Consider the following 20,310-nt stretch of genomic DNA (forward strand, 5'->3'; position numbering starts at 1 on the left):
CACACACGTGGGAGCTGCCCAGTACAACCTGAGCCTTGTACCTTCGGCCAGGGGGCAGCTCCGTTGGTACTAGGAGGATTAATGGCTTTGCTCAGGAGTCTAAATGGTGGTTTTTTGAGGGCCTGGATTCTCCCAGCGGGCTGGGGGATTCCAACCGGTGGATTTCGATCACACTCTCCTCATCCCACTTCTCTAACCTCCGGGAAACCGGTGCCCAATGCGACGGCGGTTGCTTCAGTACGACCAGAGACAGTCTATAAATATAATGGGGAGACTAGAGCACTGCAGTGGATCTGAATGGAGCTGCCCGGTGGCACTAAAGACGGCAGTAACGACAAAACTACCCTACGCTACGAAACAAACGTATTCCTGTCAAATAATTAAATAGGATATAATTTTATGTTGAGTGAAATGATAATTGACTGAGATCTTGAGGCGAAATGTGAGTTTGATTCATCACAATATACAGTATTTGCTAAAAGGCCAGCAGTTGCCACGGTAACCAAGTATGTTTATAGATTCTGCGTTGGTATTAAATGACCAGAGACGTCGAACACGAAAGAAGAACAATGATATCTATATGACAGTGATGGTCAACAATTCTAAGTGGTAGAATTACAAACATAGTGGACGAAGACACTATTCATCTTTCTACACTAAAAGATGCTTTTGGAACTGGAGAGGACTGTATGACCTCTTCTTTTAGACTTTCCAAACATGATGTCTTGATGAAGACATTGTTGAGAAGGGCTTTTCAGGGTTACAAATGTGAATCATTTGTTTTTTGTTTTAGTTTGTTAAAACAATTTGGTAAGAATATAGGACAGGCATATGTAAGCATTGTGCTTCCGCCTGTACCTTTTCAGTTACTGCCAAAATCAAAGACCGTTGAGAGTCTGGAATGATTTTGCGATGGCCGAAGAGCAAAACCTCCAATCTGGAAAATGTACGTAAAAAAAACGAAACTAAACAAAACGTGTAATTTTTTTGCAGAATGCAATTTTTTAAAGATACCAACACAATACACTGTTTAATTGACCGACAAGGAGTTTAGAATACCGAGGCGCCTCGCCCAGGTGTTCTAAACGTAGTGAAGGTCAATTATTTTGCGACAATGACCGAGTATAGGCTATACATTATCCCGCTTATTACATGGCTAACTTACTAACAATATACCTAATTCATTTTACACCATCGACAAGACGAGATCAAATGCAGATGCAGTTGTTGTGTGGCTCCGCTGTCATTATTATTATCGCCGGCAGCCGGCAGGTGTGTCTGATTGCACTTATGCAGTGTGTGTCAGTGGGCTTGATTTCTGCAGCTGCGAACAGCGGTCATTATTGCTCGGCAGAGGTCCGTTATCGAGTAATAACGGACCTCTGCCGAGCGCTATTGACCAATGACAATCAAGCATTTCGGCGAATGTTAAAACGCCATGTAATAAGTGTTAATAATACCGACCAGGTATTAGTGCCAAAGTGTAGATAGGAGGTTTTCCCCACTTGTTTTATGCAGATAAGAGGTTTTGCACTTCAGCCATTGATTCAGCCAGGACAGCGTTAGAACAATGTGCTATTGTGTGTATTTGTAGGTACGAGGAACATCAAAGTAGGACATTTAAAACACGAGCATGTCCTGGCGAGGGTGACAAAGGAATAGAGTCGTTCTACCGCCATCTACCGCCTCTGGGTCAGGAGGAGAAATCACTGGCGGTAGAACTCCTCCATTCCTTCGTCACCCTCGCCAGGACATGCTCGTGTTTTAAATGTCAGAATAGCTGATGGCGCGTCAGAATAGCTGATGGCGTGACTCTCAAAGGGCGAGTAGACTGTTTGAGAGGAGTATCTGCAAACAAACCACGATGCTTCGAAATTGGGAGCGCACAATTGGGTCAAAATGTATTGTGTGGTTAGAATGACAACTTTAGTGGGATGATGAGGTTCAGCTTGCTGAAACTGACCTCCAGGAGACATTCTTCCTACATAGAAGTCGTTCAGAATGACAGCATTTCTCTCTGCCACTACATCTGCCAGGCAGTGAGTTTGGGGACTAACCAAGACCAGTTAGGGTACTGCACCTTGTGTATACTGCACCTTGTGTATACTGCACCTTGTGTATACTGCACCTGGTGTATACTGCACCTTGTGTATACTGCACCTTGTGTATACTGCACCTGGTGTATACTGCACCTTGTGTATACTGCACCTTGTGTATACTGCACCTGGTGTATACTGCACCTTGTGTATACTGCACCTTGTGTATACTGCACCTTGTGTATACTGCACCTTGTGTATACTGCACCTGGTGTATACTGCACCTTGTGTATACTGCACCTTGTGTATACTGCACCTTGTGTATACTGCACCTTGTGTATACTGCACCTTGTGTATACTGCACCTTGTGTATACTGCACCTTGTGTATCCTGCACCTTGTGTATACTGCACCTGGTGTATACTGCACCTGGTGTATACTGCACCTTGTGTATACTGCACATTGTGTATACTGCACCTGGTGTATACTGCACCTTGTGTATACTGCACCTTGTGTATACTGCACCTGGTGTATACTGCACCTTGTGTATACTGCACCTTGTGTATACTGCACCTTGTGTATCCTGCACCTTGTGTATACTGCACATTGTTTATACTTGAATGCTCTCCCCCTGGACCTGCGAACTGCCCCCTCAGAAAACTCTTTTAAAAAACAGCTAAAAATGCATATGTTCAGACAGGCTTTTGGTCATATATAGGCACCCTTTTGTCCTCACTGTTCCTATTGTTTTTAATTATTGACTGATGATTTTATTTAAATAATTTTTATTCTATTCTATTATTTTATTTGGTTCACTGTTTTTAACTGCTGTCTGTTGTTGTTGCCATTTATTTCAGATTTTTGTTTTTGTTTTTATATGCTAGCTATAGTGTAAAGCACCCTGTGCATTCATGCTGTGAAGGGTGCTATATAAATAAAGGTCATTCATTCATCCATTCACTTCACCCTGTGTATACAGTTTACTTTTACTCATAGTATATATTTAGATTCAAATTATTTATTGCCTATATTTATTGTAACATATAATATAAGCAATAGGGCATACAGACACTCATCTGCACCTTTGTTTAAACTGTAAATTGTTCTCATATTCTTTTTATATCCAGAGTTAATTATATTGTTTACACTGTTTATTTGTTCTCATATTCCTGGATTCCAATCAAATTGTATTGCCTATATTGATCTATTTCTACGATTACCCTGTCCATACCTGTACCCCATCCCCCATGCTGTTATGGCGCCGAAGGAATATCTAACTTAGAGTATCTTAAACAAACCACTATGCTTTGAACTGGGAGCGTGCAATTGGGTCAACATTTCTTGTCTGGTTAGAATGACAGCCTACTTGATGGCTTAGTGGGATGATGAGGTTCAGCTCGCTGGGCAAATTCTAAAACTTGCCTCCAGCAGATGTTCTTTCTAAATAAAAGTCATTCAGTCATTACCAATAAGATAAACCCAATGGAAAAGCATGCAGAACAGATCACTAACGCTGTCACGTCCCTGACGAAGACGGACAGGAGCACTTGGATTGGTCCCCAGGCGCAGCCCACGCAACAGCCCATGTCTTCTCCCGGCTGCCCTTGGGGGGAAGGACGACGGGATGGGAAAAGTGCTGAGAGACATTTCATCGGCGATGCATGTGTGTGTGTGTTCCTGTGGGTCGTCCATCTCACATGTGTGTGTGTGTGTGTGTTAATCTGCATGACAATTAAATACTTCTTCTTCTTCTTCTTCTTCTTCTTCTTCTTCTTCTTCTTCTTCTTCTTCTTCTTCTTCTAATGTGAAAACATGCATATTCCTAGAACATGTCATGCATATCATTGTTGTCCTTTAATATTTGAGCGTACTGCTGAATTATTTACAGTGGTTAATTTAGTTACAAAGGACTAATGTTCCTGTCAGACTAGCGGATGTATGCAGCGTTTAATAGGGTTACTCTAAGGGCGGGGAGGCTATGAGGCAGAGAAATTAAAGAAGCTCTTTGATCACCAGCGCTGTAACATTTGCATGAGTGTTGATGTAGAACTGTATTTTGTATTGAGTAAAATAAGCACTCGCCTTCTAGGGATGGGCAAAACTATCGGATAGTCACTGGGAACTGTTGAATCTAGAGGTTGTATGTATGGTTGTAACTAACTGTAACTGTCCTCTACTGCTCCCATGACTGCATATATATCTGTGTCCACTGGAGGGCGCTATAGGCAGAGCTTCTACTGTCTACGCCAGGTTGGGAGTATATAAGCCTTGGTTCCCTCCTTCTCTTTCTTCTTCCCACACATGCCTCTCCCGGAGAGGAGATCACATGAGCTGCTGTGTTATGAGTCAATGTGAATGAATAAACCGCTGCCAGCAAAGCAAGGCCAAAGATAGAAACCATGCATCTTGTACATATTATTGTTGCCCCATAGCCAATTATGTTAACAGGAACCAATTGAATACTAACTGAAAATAGCGAGCTGTACCCAGTTCAGCGGTGTAAAAGTGAACACAGTGTAGTTCCGGGTAATTTCCCTGAATTACCCCAAGGGGATCAATAAAGGAACATCTTATCTTATCTTAAAAACAAAGGAATATATACGTATTTCTTGAGACAAAACGATATTCACGTAAACTATTCAATGTTTTATAATTCAACAATTATGGGAATATTCGAAAATCGATGCCCATCCCTATCGCCTACCACCACAGTGGATCAGTTCCTGTCAGCGGTACCTCCGGCTTGGTCAGCTGTCCCTACAAACACAATAATTGTCAGTGTCACGTGTATCAGAGGAAGCATGTGATAGTCTACATTGAAATATTCATGTTGACAGCCAAAAACGCAGCACACAAGTCAGCGTCTTTTTGAATGAATGACTGGATCCGGGATCTGCTCAACCCTGTCGCATCAGCATCAGCCGCTAGTACAAGTAGCAAAGCTCAAGATGAACTCGCAGAGCTGATGATGGACTGCACACTGAGACTGATCCCAATAGCAGGCGCATGTGTCCCACTAAATGTGCACAACGAAGCCTATTTTTGTTTTTAATTTAATTAAAGTTTGACTGAGCTAATGCATGTTTGCCATTATCTTGCCCATGCATGATGTCAATTACTTTTATTATCCTGTTAAAACATTTAAAACAAACACAAAAATGCATTTGGTCAAATGTACATGTCATGTCTCATTCAGGTTTGTTTTGCAGCATGCGGTATAGTCTACACCCTCCCCAGACCAACGGCCAGAAAGGGAATTGGCATAACAACTAAATTGGGGGATATGGGAGCAAAGTAAACCTTGAGTTAATAATATTTCAGATTCAGATCAGTTTCTTTTTGGGTCACAGCTTTTTTAAATGTACAATACATTCAGAAAAACATGAAATGCTTGTTTTTCCCGGCTTCAGGTTCACACTCCTATTCAGTTGATTCAACAACAACAAGAAAGTGACATTTTCATGTATAACTTGACTATGGAAGTCTGTGGAGAAATCGTACAGGAAGAAGTCAGTAAATGTGGACTTTCACTAATAACGACAGGAGGATTATGATTCTTTGAACCAGCAGAGAAAGAACAAAACAACACTCCATACTGTTCTGTATTCTGATGGAGAGTCAAGGTATTTCTTTTCTTTGAACATATTTTATTTCGAGTGTAAGATCAAGCTGATAAACATTCTTTTACACATTTTACCTATAGAATTCTCGAGGGCACTGTATGTGTGAATAGGTATTGAAGAAGAAGTCTTTATTTGTCATGCAGATTGCGAGCAGGGGGAGAACATGCAAACTCCACACAGAAAGGCCAGGGAGATACCCCACCTGGGTAACTGGCAACACAGCAACCTGGTCCCCAAGCGGGAGTCGAACCCAGTACCCTCTAGCCGTGAGGCGACAGCGGTAACCACTACTCCACCGTGCCGCTGTTGTGAGCGATTGTAATTTTGCATAGTGTCTGTGTGTGTGTGTTGTTTGGTGTGTGTGTGAAGGCGTGTACACATCTCAGTTCTTATCTGCATCAGTTTGATTTTCTCTCTACGTGATGAGGGAGAAGAAATCAAAAGTCTCGACACCGAATGGGATGCATTACGGTGTATACTCCCATTCACATACACACACGTACACATACACGCACACACATGCACGCGCACGCACGCACAGTGGTGCAGTCGTAATATGGGCCAAGGCGAAACACCACGTGCACGCGCACGTGCATACATGTCTCTCTCCTCTTTCATGAGGCGGAGCAGGGGACGAGATGGACGGTCTTTTGTCACATAACACACGCCCAACACTCCACACACACGCACACACACATACACGCACACACACACACACACACACACACACACACACACACACGCACACACACACGCACACACACAGTCTAGGTGATAAGTGCCGGCCGGGGTATACGGCGCGACGAGTCATTTGTGTGTCGTCGCGCCCGTCCAACCTCACTCTAGTGGGAAAATAGGGATGTAAAACAAAGATGATGATGATGATATACAGAACACACACACTTGTACAAACAAATGCATACAAATCCAAACACACACACTCATATACACACACATCCACACACACTCATACAAATTAAAACATGTACAGTACACACACACACACACACACACATACAAACAGGCATTGGTACACATGCTCTCTCTCTCTCTCTCTCTCTCTCTCTCTCTCTCTCTCTCTCTCTCTCTCTCTCTCTCTTTCTCTATTTCTCTCTCTCTCTCTCTCTCTCTCTCTCTCTCTCTCGCTCCCCCGCCTCCCCCCACACACACTCACAGACACACACCACACACGCTAGCACACAGTGTAATGACATCTCTCGAATGAAAGACGTATGACTCTGTCACTTAATGTCACAGTAATTTATCCAGAGCCTTAATTGAAATTTGTTATCAAAATCAATTTGGCAGCCTTTAATGGGATGGCAGCTGAGAGGTTGGGAAGGCATTAGCTGAGTGAATGATCCATCCCTCAGAGATACTCTCTGTGTGTGTGTGTGTGTGTGTGTGTGTGTGTGTGTGTGTGTGTGTGTGTGTGTGTGTGTGTGTGTGTGTGTGTGTGTGTGTGTGTGTGTGTGTGTGTGTGTGTGTGTGTGTGTGTGTGTGTGTGTGTGTGTGTGTGTGTGTGTGTGTGTGTGTGTGTGTGTGTGTGTGTGTGTGTGTGTGTATGTGTGTGTGTGTGTGTGTCTGTGTATGTGTGCGTGCATGCGTGTGTCTTTGTGAGTGTGTGTGTGCATGTGTGTGCCTGTAGTGTGTGTGTGCCTATGTGTGACTAGACATTTCATCAAGTATTATGTGCGTATGATATATCTGTATGATATAGTTGTGTAATTGGTGAGTGTGTGTGTGTGTGTGTGTGTGTGTGTGTGTGTGTGTGTGTGTGTGTGTGTGTGTGTGTGTGTGTGGTGTGTGTGTGTGTGTGTGTGTGTGTGTGTGTGTGTGTGTGTGTGTGTGTGTGTGTGTGTGTGTGTGTGTGTGTGTGTGTGTGTGAGAGTGTGTGTGTGTGTGTGTGTGTCTGTGTGTGTGCGTGACCTTTAGATTAATCTGTGTAGTTTAGTTATGGTACAGGGTACTACATGGTACCACTGGGTAGTTTACTTTAGGGTAGTTTAGTTAGGGTACAGGGTACTACATGGTACCACAGAGTACTACATGGTACTGCATGGCATTTACAGGGTACTACATGCTTACATAGCTCTACATGGCACTACATGGAACTACATGGCACTACGGGGTACTACATGGTACCACAAGGCACCACAGGGTACTACATGGGCACTACAGGGTACTACAGGATACTACGGGGTACTACATGGCACTATGGGGTACTATAGGGTACTACATGGCACTACGGGGTACTACATGGCACTACAGGGTACTACATGTCTGCTCCTTTGCAGCACCACAAACATGGGAACTCTCTAACTCTTCCCCCCCCCCCCCCCCTCTCATCCCCTCCCACCCCCCCCCCCCCCCCCCCCCCCCCCCCCTCCCTCCCCCTTCTCTCTGAGTACCCGTCTCCTGGCGCTGACCAAGGTGATGGATGCCTCGGGGTCTTGGCCAAGCTTGTAGTGACTGCTCTACATGCACCTCCGAGGCCTTGGATCAGTTATTCTCCGCCGTCTGTCCGTGGTCCTGTCAACTGATTAACAGACTGTTAACAGATTAACTGTCAACGCGGTTTCATTGCTGGGTTAAGTACTTCTATTCTATTCACATAATACGCTTACTTCATATATCTACTCCATTCACATATATGCCTACCACTTGTATCTATTGCTATGTCCGCCTACTACAATCTCATGAGCTGTCTAACGCCTGTCCCCGTCTCCCTGTCTTCCTATGACTTGCTGTCCTGGAGTGTTGTCCGGAGTGTTGGACGTCCCCGTGACGAAGGCCGGAGATTGCGACCCCCTCTGCGTGCCCCCCTGTCTCCGGAGGTCTCGTAGTGGTGACCGGAGTGCCGGATGTCCCGCGATGATGTCGGGGAGTTCGCGACCCTCTCTGCGCCACCCCCTATCTCCCTGTCTCCGGCTGTCCCTGAGCAACGACCGGAGTGTTGAATGTCCCGTGACTAAGACGGGGAGGACGTGACCCTCTCTGCGCCGCCCCTGTGCCTTAACTAGATCCGCTATCAACTCTATCTTTAATCTTTCAAAATGTTCAGTTGCTATCGCTATTAGCTCTATCTTTAATTTTTCAAAATGTACAGTTGCTATTGCATGCACTCATCTGTGTTTCACCACACACATGAGTGCATGCTTACAACTGTCCGTCTGCAACACTACTATCACCAACATCTAAGAAGGGAGATCCCCCCTTGAACGGCCCTTCTAAGGTTTCTCTCCTCCACACTGCCTGTGGAGCTTTTTTCCCTATTGTTAGGTTTGTGGGGTATGTCTGGGAGTGCTTGCATTCTTTCATTTATTTGCATTCATCTAAAAAAAATTTGGACCCTATGGTGTTCTTGTTCTGTTCTTGACTTATTGTTATGTTGTCTTCTTGACCTGTTTAAAGAAGACCTGTACGGCCCATGGGGACATTAACGTGTGTTGTCGGGCCCTATAAATAAATTTGATTTGATTTGATTTATGTGTGTGAGAATATGTGTGTGTGTATGTGCATGTGTGTGCATGTGTGTGCTTGTAATGTGTGTGTGTGCCTATGTGTGACTAGACATGTCATAGAGTATTACGTGTGTATGATATATCTGATATATGTATGATATAGCTGCGTAATTTGTGTGTGTGTACATGTATGTGAGAATATGTGTGTGCGTGTGCGTGTGCGTGTGTGTGTGTGTGTGTGTGTGTGTGTGTGTGTGTGTGTGTGTGTGTGTGTGTGTGTGTCTGTCATAATCACACGTTTAATAATGATTTCTCCATTTGCCTTCTGCATTGCATTTGCTTACAATGAGAGCCGGCGGTGATGTGAACAGAACACATGTCTCTGTAAGTCCTCATCCACAGCAGTCAGATCCTCGTACGTCATGAGGGAGAATAAATCAATACGCTCGGCTGGAATGCAATATACGCACACATACAATACATACTGTCAACCTGTACTGTACGTATGAAAACCATCATTATGGATTTGCAATTATGGATCCATAAAGCGATATAGCGACTGTTGCGTAGCTCAGGTCAAATCCCCACCAGCTCTCATTATAAACAAGTTCACTGAAGGAGTCAAACAGGGATTGAATTAGCATGACTACCTTCACTGTGACACGTGTGTCATGACTAGGGATGTTCGATATTGGCTTTTTTACCGATATCCTATATACTGATATTGTCCAACTCTTAATTTTCGATACCGATATCAACAGATACCGATATATGCAGGGTTTCCCCCCCCAAAAAAAACGAATAATTTCAGGTAATTAACATTACATATCTCTTGTCGTGTAATTAACACAACATTATGCATACTTTTTACAATACATAAAATAAGAATTTGTTCTTACTTGCTTGCCTGGGTAAATAAAGGTTATATAAATGAAAAAATAAATAAAAATAAAGATTTTTTATTTGTTTTGAAAACCGATACCGATTTACGATATTCAATTCAATTCAATTCAATTCAATTCAAAAAACGTTATAAGTCCCGCAAGGGGCAATTTAAGGCCATGATATCACAAACAGCTGCATTTCTATACATTCAAGACAAAACAGGACAAAACAGGGAAAAGGGAAATACATGACACTTCAAAGCATAAAATACATGACACTGCCAGAATGGGATCCCTACATTGTTGATCTGTCAGTCCAATAGATAAATAAATAAATAGATTTGGTCAGTATAAAAAGTGCACTTTCGTCAAAAATATTAAAATCAAGGGGTCAAAGGGTGCACGTTTGTAAACTGACCTTTCCTTCTACTGTGGCCATTCACCAGTCGAATGGCCTCTGGTACAAACCCAAATTTCCTTCTGTTTGTTTTGCAGGCAGGCTGTCTAAAGCGCTTTCCTGAGGGCAGCAGGTCAAAACACACATGAAGGACATGTGTGGGGTCATCAATTATTTTGTGTGCTTTCTTGATATTACATTTGATTGCCAATATCAACCGATAATATCGGTAGGCCAATAATATCGGACATCCCTAGTCATGACACACACGCACACACCAACATACACTAAATACACACACATACACTAAATACACACACGAGACACACTCCTGATACAAAGACACACACACAGTCTGGTGTCAAAGTCTACCGTTGTGACATAAGTCTAGGGGGGATTGTAAAATTATTAATATGCAAATGAATAGCGGCATCTTAAAGGGGAACTATCTTATAAATGGTCTTTTTGAGTGTTTAGCATTGTTTCCTAGCTATGTGAACTTATATTAATATGATCTATGTCTCAAAATTCTCATATTGGCGCATTCTTCCAATTCTCCTCTCACAATATTCACCCTCACTGAACTGAGTCATTTGAAAATGTGCGCGATTTGTGATGTCAGAGAGACACCGCTGCATGTTAATGAAGAGGTGCAAGATGAGCTGCACACAGTTCTGCTGCCCAGGCTCAAAACGGCTCGAGATCTTGAGGTAGAAAAATGCTGTTTTTGAGGACTTGATTAGAAATACAAAACAATGAATAAAAAAAATATATATATTACAGAGGTGTTCCATAGACTCACAGGAATTGTGTAAAAGTGCCCAAATAGTGAAAGAAATAGTAAAATAGTTCCCCTTTAATCTTTTTATGCTTTTAAAGCAAATCAAGTCTGAAGATTAGATGTGTGTGTCTATGTGTGTGAGTGTTTATGTGTGTGTGTGTTTGTGTGTGCTTGTGTTTGAGCCAGAGAGAGAGAGAGAGAGAGAGAGAGAGAGAGAGAGAGAGAGAGAGAGAGAGAGAGAGAGAGAGAGAGAGATAGATAGATAGATAGATAGAGAGAGAGAGAGAGAGAGAGAGAGAGAGAGAGAGAGAGAGAGAGAGAGAGAGAGAGAGAGAGAGAGAGAGAGAGAGAGAGAGAGAGAGAGAGAGAGAGCATTTTGTGTTGAGTGTATGTGAGTCAGGCAGACATCCATGTGTGTGTGTGTGTGGGTGTGTGTGAGTGTATGTTTCTACGTATGTGTGTATGTATGTATGTATGTATGTATGTATGTATGTATGTATGTATGTATGTATGTATGTATGTATGTATGTATGTATGTATGTATGTATGTATGTATGTATGTATGTATGTATGTATGTATGTGCGTGCGTTCGTGCGTGCGTGCGTGCGTGCGTGTATGTATGTATGTATGTATGTATGTATGTATGTATGTATGTATGTATGTATGTATGTATGTATGTATGTATGTATGTATGTATGTATGTATGTATGTATGTATGTGTGTGTGTATGTGTGTATGTGTGGTTGTTTTTGTATGTATGTACAGTATATATTGTAGCGACCCTGGGATTTGGGTAGGGATGCTCGATATTGGCTTTTTTAACGATACCGATATACCGATATTGTCCAACTCTTAATTTCCGATACCGATATCAACCGATATCAACCGATATCAACCGATACCGATATATGCAGGGTTTCCCCCCCCCCAAAAAACGGAATAATTTCAGGTATTAACATTACATATCTCTTGTCGTGTAATTAACACAACATTATGCATACTTTGACAATAAATAAAATAATAATTTGTTCTTAATTGCTTGCCTGGGTAAATAAAGGTTAAATAAATGTAAAAAAAAAAAAAAAAAAATTAATAAAGACATTTTGAAAACCGATACCGATATTTTCCGATATCACATTTTTATGCCAATATCGGACATCCCTAGATTTGGGTCGTGGGTCCGCCGGGCTGTCGCTCTGCGCTCTACCAACCTGGGGCTGGCAGGCGACGCTGTTGGTCGCGCGGGCCCAGGGTTGGTAGAGGGGAGGGGGCAGGGGCTGACCTCGGAAAGGTATAAGAGGGTGTGGCACCTAGGGTGCGCTCTCTTGATGCATGTGAAGTTATAGCAATGAGTCTTCCGGTTACGTGCAGAGGTGATGCATCCAGTCAATTGTACTGAAGCCATATCTGATGTTTGCAATAAAGACATAAAGTGAGAAATAACAACAGTCTTGCGAGTGTGTGTGTGTGTGTGTGTGTGTGCATGTGCATGTGTGTGTCTGCGTGTGCATGTGTGTGTGTGTGTCCTCACAGTAGGAGCAGCCGTAGACCTCTATGCGCAGACCGATCCGTCCCTCATCGCTCCAGTCCAGAGGGACCAGATGCCTTGCTGCAGGTCATGGCGCACTGCACTCTCTGAGTTTGAGTTCCCAGAGAAAGCCTGTACACACACACACACACACACAAACACAAACATGTGTATTAGTATATGTGAGAGAAAATGATCATCATTTAGATGAGCCGAAACCCCTTAAACAAAAAATGCAGGTCCCCTCCACTCAGATACGTGTCTTCTCTACAGTTAACTCCTCTTGGAGGCATAACTTTGAGTATACAGATTGTCATTTGTGCAGAACTTGTCACCACAGCGCCCTTTTCGCATTCTTCCACTGGAGGTGGGTGGGGTTTCTGTATTTCCAAAATATCTGAGAGGATGCAACTAATTCTGCGAAAATACTGTATCATGGTCGCTATCGCCCAGCTGGCCACACTCTACGATGTCACAGTCAACCAGCTCTGCTAACGGGTCTGACCATTGAGCTTCACTGGTTAGTGCGGCCGCCTGTGGATCCTATGGTCCCAGGTTCAAATCCACTTGGTTGCACTGTCATCCAGGAAATGCTAACTGCTAACGTGAAATGCCAACATGAAATGCTGGTGGTTCAATGCACAATTTTAATTTTTTTTGTGTGAATCTCTTAGTTATAAGAAGATTGTCTAAGCCGAGACATGTTGTGTTTGGTGAAACTAATCTTTGACGAACAGGGAAGGGGGCATTTATACACCCTTGCTTTCTCAATGAGGGCACTGGTGTAGGGACGCTGCTAAGACATTTCTGGTGGAGAAACCATATCAAACTAATTGTTATTCAATATACAACATGTTTTAAGTGTTAAAAACACGTGTGGAGGAGATCTTGAGACATAACTTAGATAAACACTGATTATATTTTAAATGAAATCATCCCTTATATATGATCCTTGAGCAAGGCACTGAAACCCAAAACTGCTCCAGGGGCGCTGCACTGCAGGCGACCCTGCGCTCTGACCACTCTGATTGACAATAAAGTTATCTTAAATTCTTAAAGGTCCTGTGTCTTATAAATGGCCTTTTCCAGTGTTTAGCATTGTTTTATAGCAATGGGGGGTTAGTATAAATGGGTCTGTGTCTAAATGGGATTGCTCTAATTCAGTTGAGACAATCTTCTCCCCCAGTGAATTAGGTCATTCTGATTTGACTGTTTTGCTGACGTGAATAAGGCACTGATCTGCATAACTAACGCCCCCTCTATGGTTGTAGCGCAACCATGCGAGTGGAAATACCTGCACTTCCTCAAGCGGGTGCCAGGGACGCGGCAAGGGGGGGTGCTGCGGGGGCTGCAGCACCCCCACCTGGCAGGGAGTTGTAACTGCAAGGTTGTTTTGGCTTTTATTCCATTGTAATACCGTATCCTACTCAATGTCACTGCAGCAGCACTGCAGATTTACCCTACTCTTAGAATTCGGAAAAGATCCTCATAGGGGTGCTGTCTCGATAATGCAGTGCTCCCTGTTATACAGACCGGTGTTTTAGGCATATAAACAAAGGGATCCCAAACGCGGAACTGAAAGTGGGTTAGGGAAAATCTTTACGCTACCGGGCTGCACCGGGCAGAAAAGATTATTGATGTCAAGACGAAACGTTGCATTTTGCTGCATTAAGGTAAGACAATGATGGTTAATCTATTATTGGATGCCTTCATTTGAACACTTAATTTGCACTATATATTAAAAGAGGAAAAAATGTGCCCGCTGCACGGTCATTGCCTCCCCTTCAGCGCAACCCGCCGCCTATGGCGTTATTATATCACTCATCTCAGCACCCCCAATGCTGACTGAGTTCCCGCGGCCCTGGCGGGTGCCGACAAAGAGAGGCAGAGAACGAGTGAGCGAGAGAGAGGGAGAGAGAGGGAGAGAGAGAGATAAAGAGGGAGAGAGAGATAGAGAGGGACAGGAGCTTCTGTCGGGGAAACACAAACACACGCATTTTACACACAACCTGACAGGCGCGCGTGGAGGGTCTTCTCCCTGGTAGAGAGAGAGAGAGGGACCGCGCACAGGAGTGTGTAAATGTGTGTGCGTGCAGGGCTGGTGGAGGGTCTTCTCCCTGGGATATCACTGTCAAAATATCTTTGACTCCCACGTGCACGCCCATATTCCGATCCGTGCAATAATATTCACAGCGGTATATATTGTCATTTGAAACAAGTTACCAATGCATTGTCCCGTGGGATTATGCCCCTGTGGCAAAATTAGTATCCCCCTCAATCTTTCTACCTCTCTCTCTGTGCCAGTCGCAGACTGTGGGCGACTGTCACTCAAAACGCTTATGGGCGGAGCCCAGCCCAAACTGCCTGAAATCTTGAAGTACATTTATTTTGCTTTTGAGTAATTGATAAAAAATATAAAACAATGAATTTTTTTTTTACCTTTACAGATGTGTTCCATAGACTCACAGGAATTGTGTAAAGTTGCCCAAATAGTGAAAGGAATAGCAATGCATGTCCCCTTTAAATTCTTCCCTCAGACTCTCAACACAACCTTTGTTGATTTGTCCTCTTCATCTGTAGCTCCGCCCCTTTCAAGCCATGCCTACGTTATGAACGTGCACCAGGCTACCAGGGTGTGCTGCTATAATAACTATCCACACCTGTGTGTGTGTGCTGTTATAACCACTATCCACACCTGTGTGTGTGTGCTGTTATAACCACTATCCACACCCGTGTGTGTGCTGTTATAACCACTATCCACACCCGTGTGTGTGCTGTTATAACCACTATCCACACCTGTGTATGTGCTGTTATAACCACTATCCACACCCGTGTGTGTGCAGCTAAGGCCTGGATACTTGGTTAGTTTGTCCAAGAAGGCTTGCTTCATTTACACCTTGAATGAGCAATCCCCTCTCTCTAATGTCTCTTTCACATCTCTCTCTCTCTCTCTCTCTCTCTCTCTCTCTCTCTCTCTCTCTCTCTCTCTCTCTCTCTCTCTCTCTCTCTCTCTCTCTCTCTCTGAAATATTGCCAAAGCCAGCAGTTAAGCGAGCCCAGGGACGAGCGACGTGACAACACACGACACACGCCCACCGACAGCCCCTGCAGCTGTACACACACACAGAACACAGAGTGTAATTACAGGCCCACATGTCTAAGAATGCCTTCCATAATACATGCTAACTGCAGGGGATTCACAGATTAAAATACTGAATCCATCCAGCAAATATTGATTAATCGAGCGTGCACTTCTTTGTCTCCTGGCTGTTTTCACAGTAGCTCTCCGACCCAAATGATAATAACATGTGACACTGGTGGGGACCGAATTAATTGAGTGAAATGAGCACATATACATACTGTATTCAACATATACCCCAGTGGGTATTAAACCCTTTACATCCACTGGGTTGTTAGCACCGTGTTCAACGCATAAAGTTAGACCGTGTTTAACTATATTTCTCAAACTAGAATCCTCACTATGGTTCTCAAACTAGAGTCATCACTATGAAACAAACTAGAGTCCTCACTATGAATCAAACTAGAGTCCTCACTATGAATCAAACTAGAGTCCTCACTATGAATCAAACTAGAGTCATCACTATGAAACAAACTAGAGTCCTCACTATGAATCAAACTAGAGTCCTCACTATGCATCAAACTAGAGTCCTCACTATGAATCAAACTAGAGTCCTCACTATGAATCAAACTAGTCATCACTATGAATCAAACTAGAGTCATCACTATGAATCAAACTAGTCATCACTATGAATCAAACTAGAGTACTCACTATGAATCAAACTAGAGTCATCACTATGAATCAAACTAGAGTCATCACTATGAATCAAACTAGAGTCCTCACTATGAATCAAACTAGAGTCCTCACTATGAATCAAACTAGAGTTCTCACTATTAATCAAACTAGAGTCTTCACTATGAATCAAACTAGAGTCCTCACTATGAATCAAACTAGAGTCCTCACTATGAATCAAACTAGAGTTCTCACTATTAATCAAACTAGAGTCTTCACTATGAATCAAACTAGAGTCCTCACTATGAATCAAACTAGAGTCCTCACTATGAATCAAACTAGAGTCCTCACTATGAATCAAACTAGAGTCCTCACTATGAATCAAACTAGAGTCCTCACTGTGGTTATTTTTCATATCAAGGACTGTGTCCCAGGGGACGGCCATCTCATAATATGATAGATATTGATGTCTATACTGCAGGTGGGGAGATTCTCTGGTAAATGATCTCATTGTGCTAATTTACTAGTGGTTAAATTACGACTCCTTATTTTCCTGGGGCCCCCCTGGAAACCCCTCTAGGACCCCTGGTGTTCCCTGGACCCCACTTTGAACACCCTGATCATAAGATGACGATCAAATCTTGTTTTTAAAAATAAAATAATCTGACCAGAATGTAGGGTACCAGTAATACCAACACATTGAATAAAACAAGGTACAGTAGGCCTGCTTAGTTGATGGAACAAAGCATTTGGGCCGTCTGCCTGTGGGGACTGGTCTATGTCAATCTGCCTAGAACTCATCTTACAGGGCAAACCTGTAACCGGTGTGCCTGTGTGTCTCCCTATAACCCAACTGGTAGATTATCCAACATTAATCTGCATTTCAGAGATCGATACCGGTGGCCAATATCGACACCAAAATTATAGTTATTTCAATACCTCACTTTGCTGAGTTATGTGCTGTGAGCCAATCAGAGGCATTTTGTATGATTTGTGATTTTGATTGAACGGACGTGTGTTATATGTTGGAACAAACATGCTTACTGGCTCATTGACACTGATGAGATTAACTACTTACAATGTAGGTTAGCGTATCAAAAATTGGTATCGAATGACATTGCATTTTTCGACACTCGATAGTATTTGAAACAATTGGATCAATACATAGAAGTATCGGATTTTGATACCCAGCCCTTGTAGCAATACCAACGTGGACACTGCAAGGAATCTATAGATACCAAACCATAGATACCATTATATGTCACATATAATGTAGCTACCAGGAAATAGTCTAAATATCACTCCACAAAGTTACTTTCCCTGGATCTCTAGAGAGTGAATAGGAGACGTCAGCACTTATTCAGGTGTAATTTTCAACAAATACAAAAAAAGCATGGTCTTCTATTCAGACCAATACAGTATAATCAAGTATTCTTTCCTTAAATTATTGATACTGTGTTGAAACCAAGGGTTGGGTTAAACAAGGACACATCCGTCACAGCCTGGAAGCGCTCTCACACAGAACAAACTGGTCTCTCACAAAGTGCCACTAGAGCCAGGAGAGAAGATAGTATGGAAACGTGTGCCGGCAGCTAGCGTAGAATTGCTCCCATCATGCATCTGTCGTGTCTCCAGCCTCCCTTAGCGTTGCAATAGAGGAAATTGCTGGAAGAAAAGTAGGAGCAGGAGAAAGGGAAGTAATTCACTGCTGCATGTGATGCATGCGGTAAAAGAGGTGATGACTATGATGGTTAAATCTATGGGCAATTTCCCAGGCAAGTGCTCTACTTTACTAAAACTATTAGGCACCCTAAGCTCCTCTCTGCTCATCCCTCCCTTTACACTTCTCTCATCTACTCGTGTTATTGCTTAACTATTAGGCACCGTAAGCTCCTCTCTGCTCCTCCCTCCCTTTATAGTGCTCTCCCCTCCTTTCTTACTCTTAATCTCCTCTCGACTCTTCTCCTCTCCATTCCTCTCCTCTTGACTCCTCTCTCCTCTGCTCTATTTTCGCCTTCTCTCCTCTTGATTCGTATCCTCATCTTTCCTCCGGGCATGCCCTCCTCCTCTCCACCTCCCCCTTCTTCCCTCTCTCTTCTCCTCTCTCCTCTCCCCCTTCCTCTCCTCTCCCCAACCTCTCATCTTCTCCCCTCCTATCTGATCTCTCATCTCCCTACTATTTCCCCTCCTCTCTCATCTCCCCCTTGATCTCCTCTCTCCCCTCCTCTCATCTCTCCCCCATCCTCTCCTCCTCTCTCCTCTCCCCCTTTATCTCCTCTCTCCTCCCCCTCCTCTCTTCCATCACCTCCTCTCTCATCTCCCTCATCTCCCCTTTCATCTTCTCTATCATCCCCCTCCTCTCTCCCTTCCCATCATCTCATCTCTACTCCTGTCATCTCTCCACTCCCCTCCTCTGCTCTCTCCTCCCCCTCCTATCTCCCCTCCACTCCTCGCCCCTCCTTTCCTCTCTTTCATCACCCTCCTCTCCCCTCCTCTCCTCTCTCTCATCCCCATCATCTCTCCCCTCCCCTTCTCTCCCCCTCCTCTCTCATATCCCCTCCTATCCTCTCTCTCCTCTTCTTTGAAACCCTCTGGTGAGTAAAGGAGTGAACATGAAGGACTGAATGTCATGAAACCATCATGTATTGTGCCGGTACCCAAAGCTGGGCGCCTGGCCGAGCTCAACGACTACAGACCGGTGGCCCTCACGTCACACATCATGAAGACACTGGAGAGGCTGCTTCTCCACCATCTGAGGCCACAGACCGAACACGCCCTTGACCTCCTACAGTTTGGGTATCGGGGGAGCATCGGTGTGGCCGACATGGTCCTCTACATGCTCCACCGGGCTTACTCCTACCTGGATAAGCCGGGGAGTTATGTGAGGATCATGTTTGTCGATTTTTCTAGTGCTTTTAATACCATCCAGCCTCTGCTACTCAGGGAGAAGCTAGGACGGATGGGGCGGACCATCCTGGATAAGGGACAAGGCCTGGATAACGGACTACCTGTCAGACCGACCACAGTTTGTCAGAATGGGCAACTGTGTCTCGGAGACGGTGGTCAGCAGGACCGGGGCTCCACAGGGGACTGTTCTTGCTCCGTACCTGTTCACCCTCTACACGGAAGACTTCAATTACAACACAGAGTCCTGCCACGTCCAGAAATATTCGGACGACACAGCGATTGTGGCGTGTGTGAGGAAGGGACAGGAGGGAGAGTACAGGGACCTGGTGGGAGCATTCAGCGACTGGAGCCTTTTCCTGAATGCAACCAAGACCAAGGAGATGGTACTGGACTTCTGCAGGTCTAAACCACCATCTGGGGAAACCCCATTGCGACGGTGCAGACATATATGTAAGTACTTAGGTGTGCACCTGGACGACAAGCTGTCCTGGTCTGCAAACACGGAAGCGCTCTATAGGAAGGGACAGAGCCGGCTGTTCTTCCTTAGGAGGCTCAGGTCTTTTAATGTGTGTGGGGAAATGTTATATGTTTTATCAGGCCGTGGTGGCAAGTGTGCTTCTCTATGCCACTGTCTGCTGGGGTGGCAATACCCATTACCATGGCCAGGGATGCCAGGCGGTTGGATAAGCTGGTCAAGAAGGCTGGCTCAGTGGTGTGGAGGAGACTGGACCCACTGGGGACCGTGGTGGAGAGTCGCACGCAGAGCAAGCTGCTGGCCATCATGGACAATGCCAACCACCCTCTCCACCACACCCTGGTGGGGCAGAGCAGCAGCGGCAACGGACGGCTCATCTCCCTGCACTTGCGGACTGAGCGGCACAGGAGGTCCAGACTGTTTAACAGCTCAGTCTAGTGTGGGGGACCTTGACCTTTGACCTGT

The 20,310-nt window shown here is 44.2% G+C and overlaps 1 protein-coding gene across 1 annotated transcript in view; it reads right to left on the reverse strand.

The window, feature by feature from the left end:
* The window catches only part of cntnap2a (contactin associated protein 2a), a gene marked incomplete at both ends in the record, with an annotated part of 675,314 nt that extends 662,093 nt beyond the window's left edge, over positions 1–13,221 (reverse strand). Inside the window, 3 exon segments of the mRNA XM_084325811.1 lie at positions 12,717–12,785; positions 12,788–12,845; positions 13,210–13,221. Coding sequence (XP_084181937.1) covers positions 12,717–12,785; positions 12,788–12,845; positions 13,210–13,221 — 139 coding nt within the window.
* Between the last annotated feature and the right edge of the window lie 7,089 nt (positions 13,222–20,310).

Source organism: Notolepis coatsorum (assembly GCF_963971535.1).
Source record: "Notolepis coatsorum genome assembly, chromosome: 12".
Taxonomy (NCBI): Eukaryota; Metazoa; Chordata; class Actinopteri; order Aulopiformes; family Paralepididae; genus Notolepis; species Notolepis coatsorum.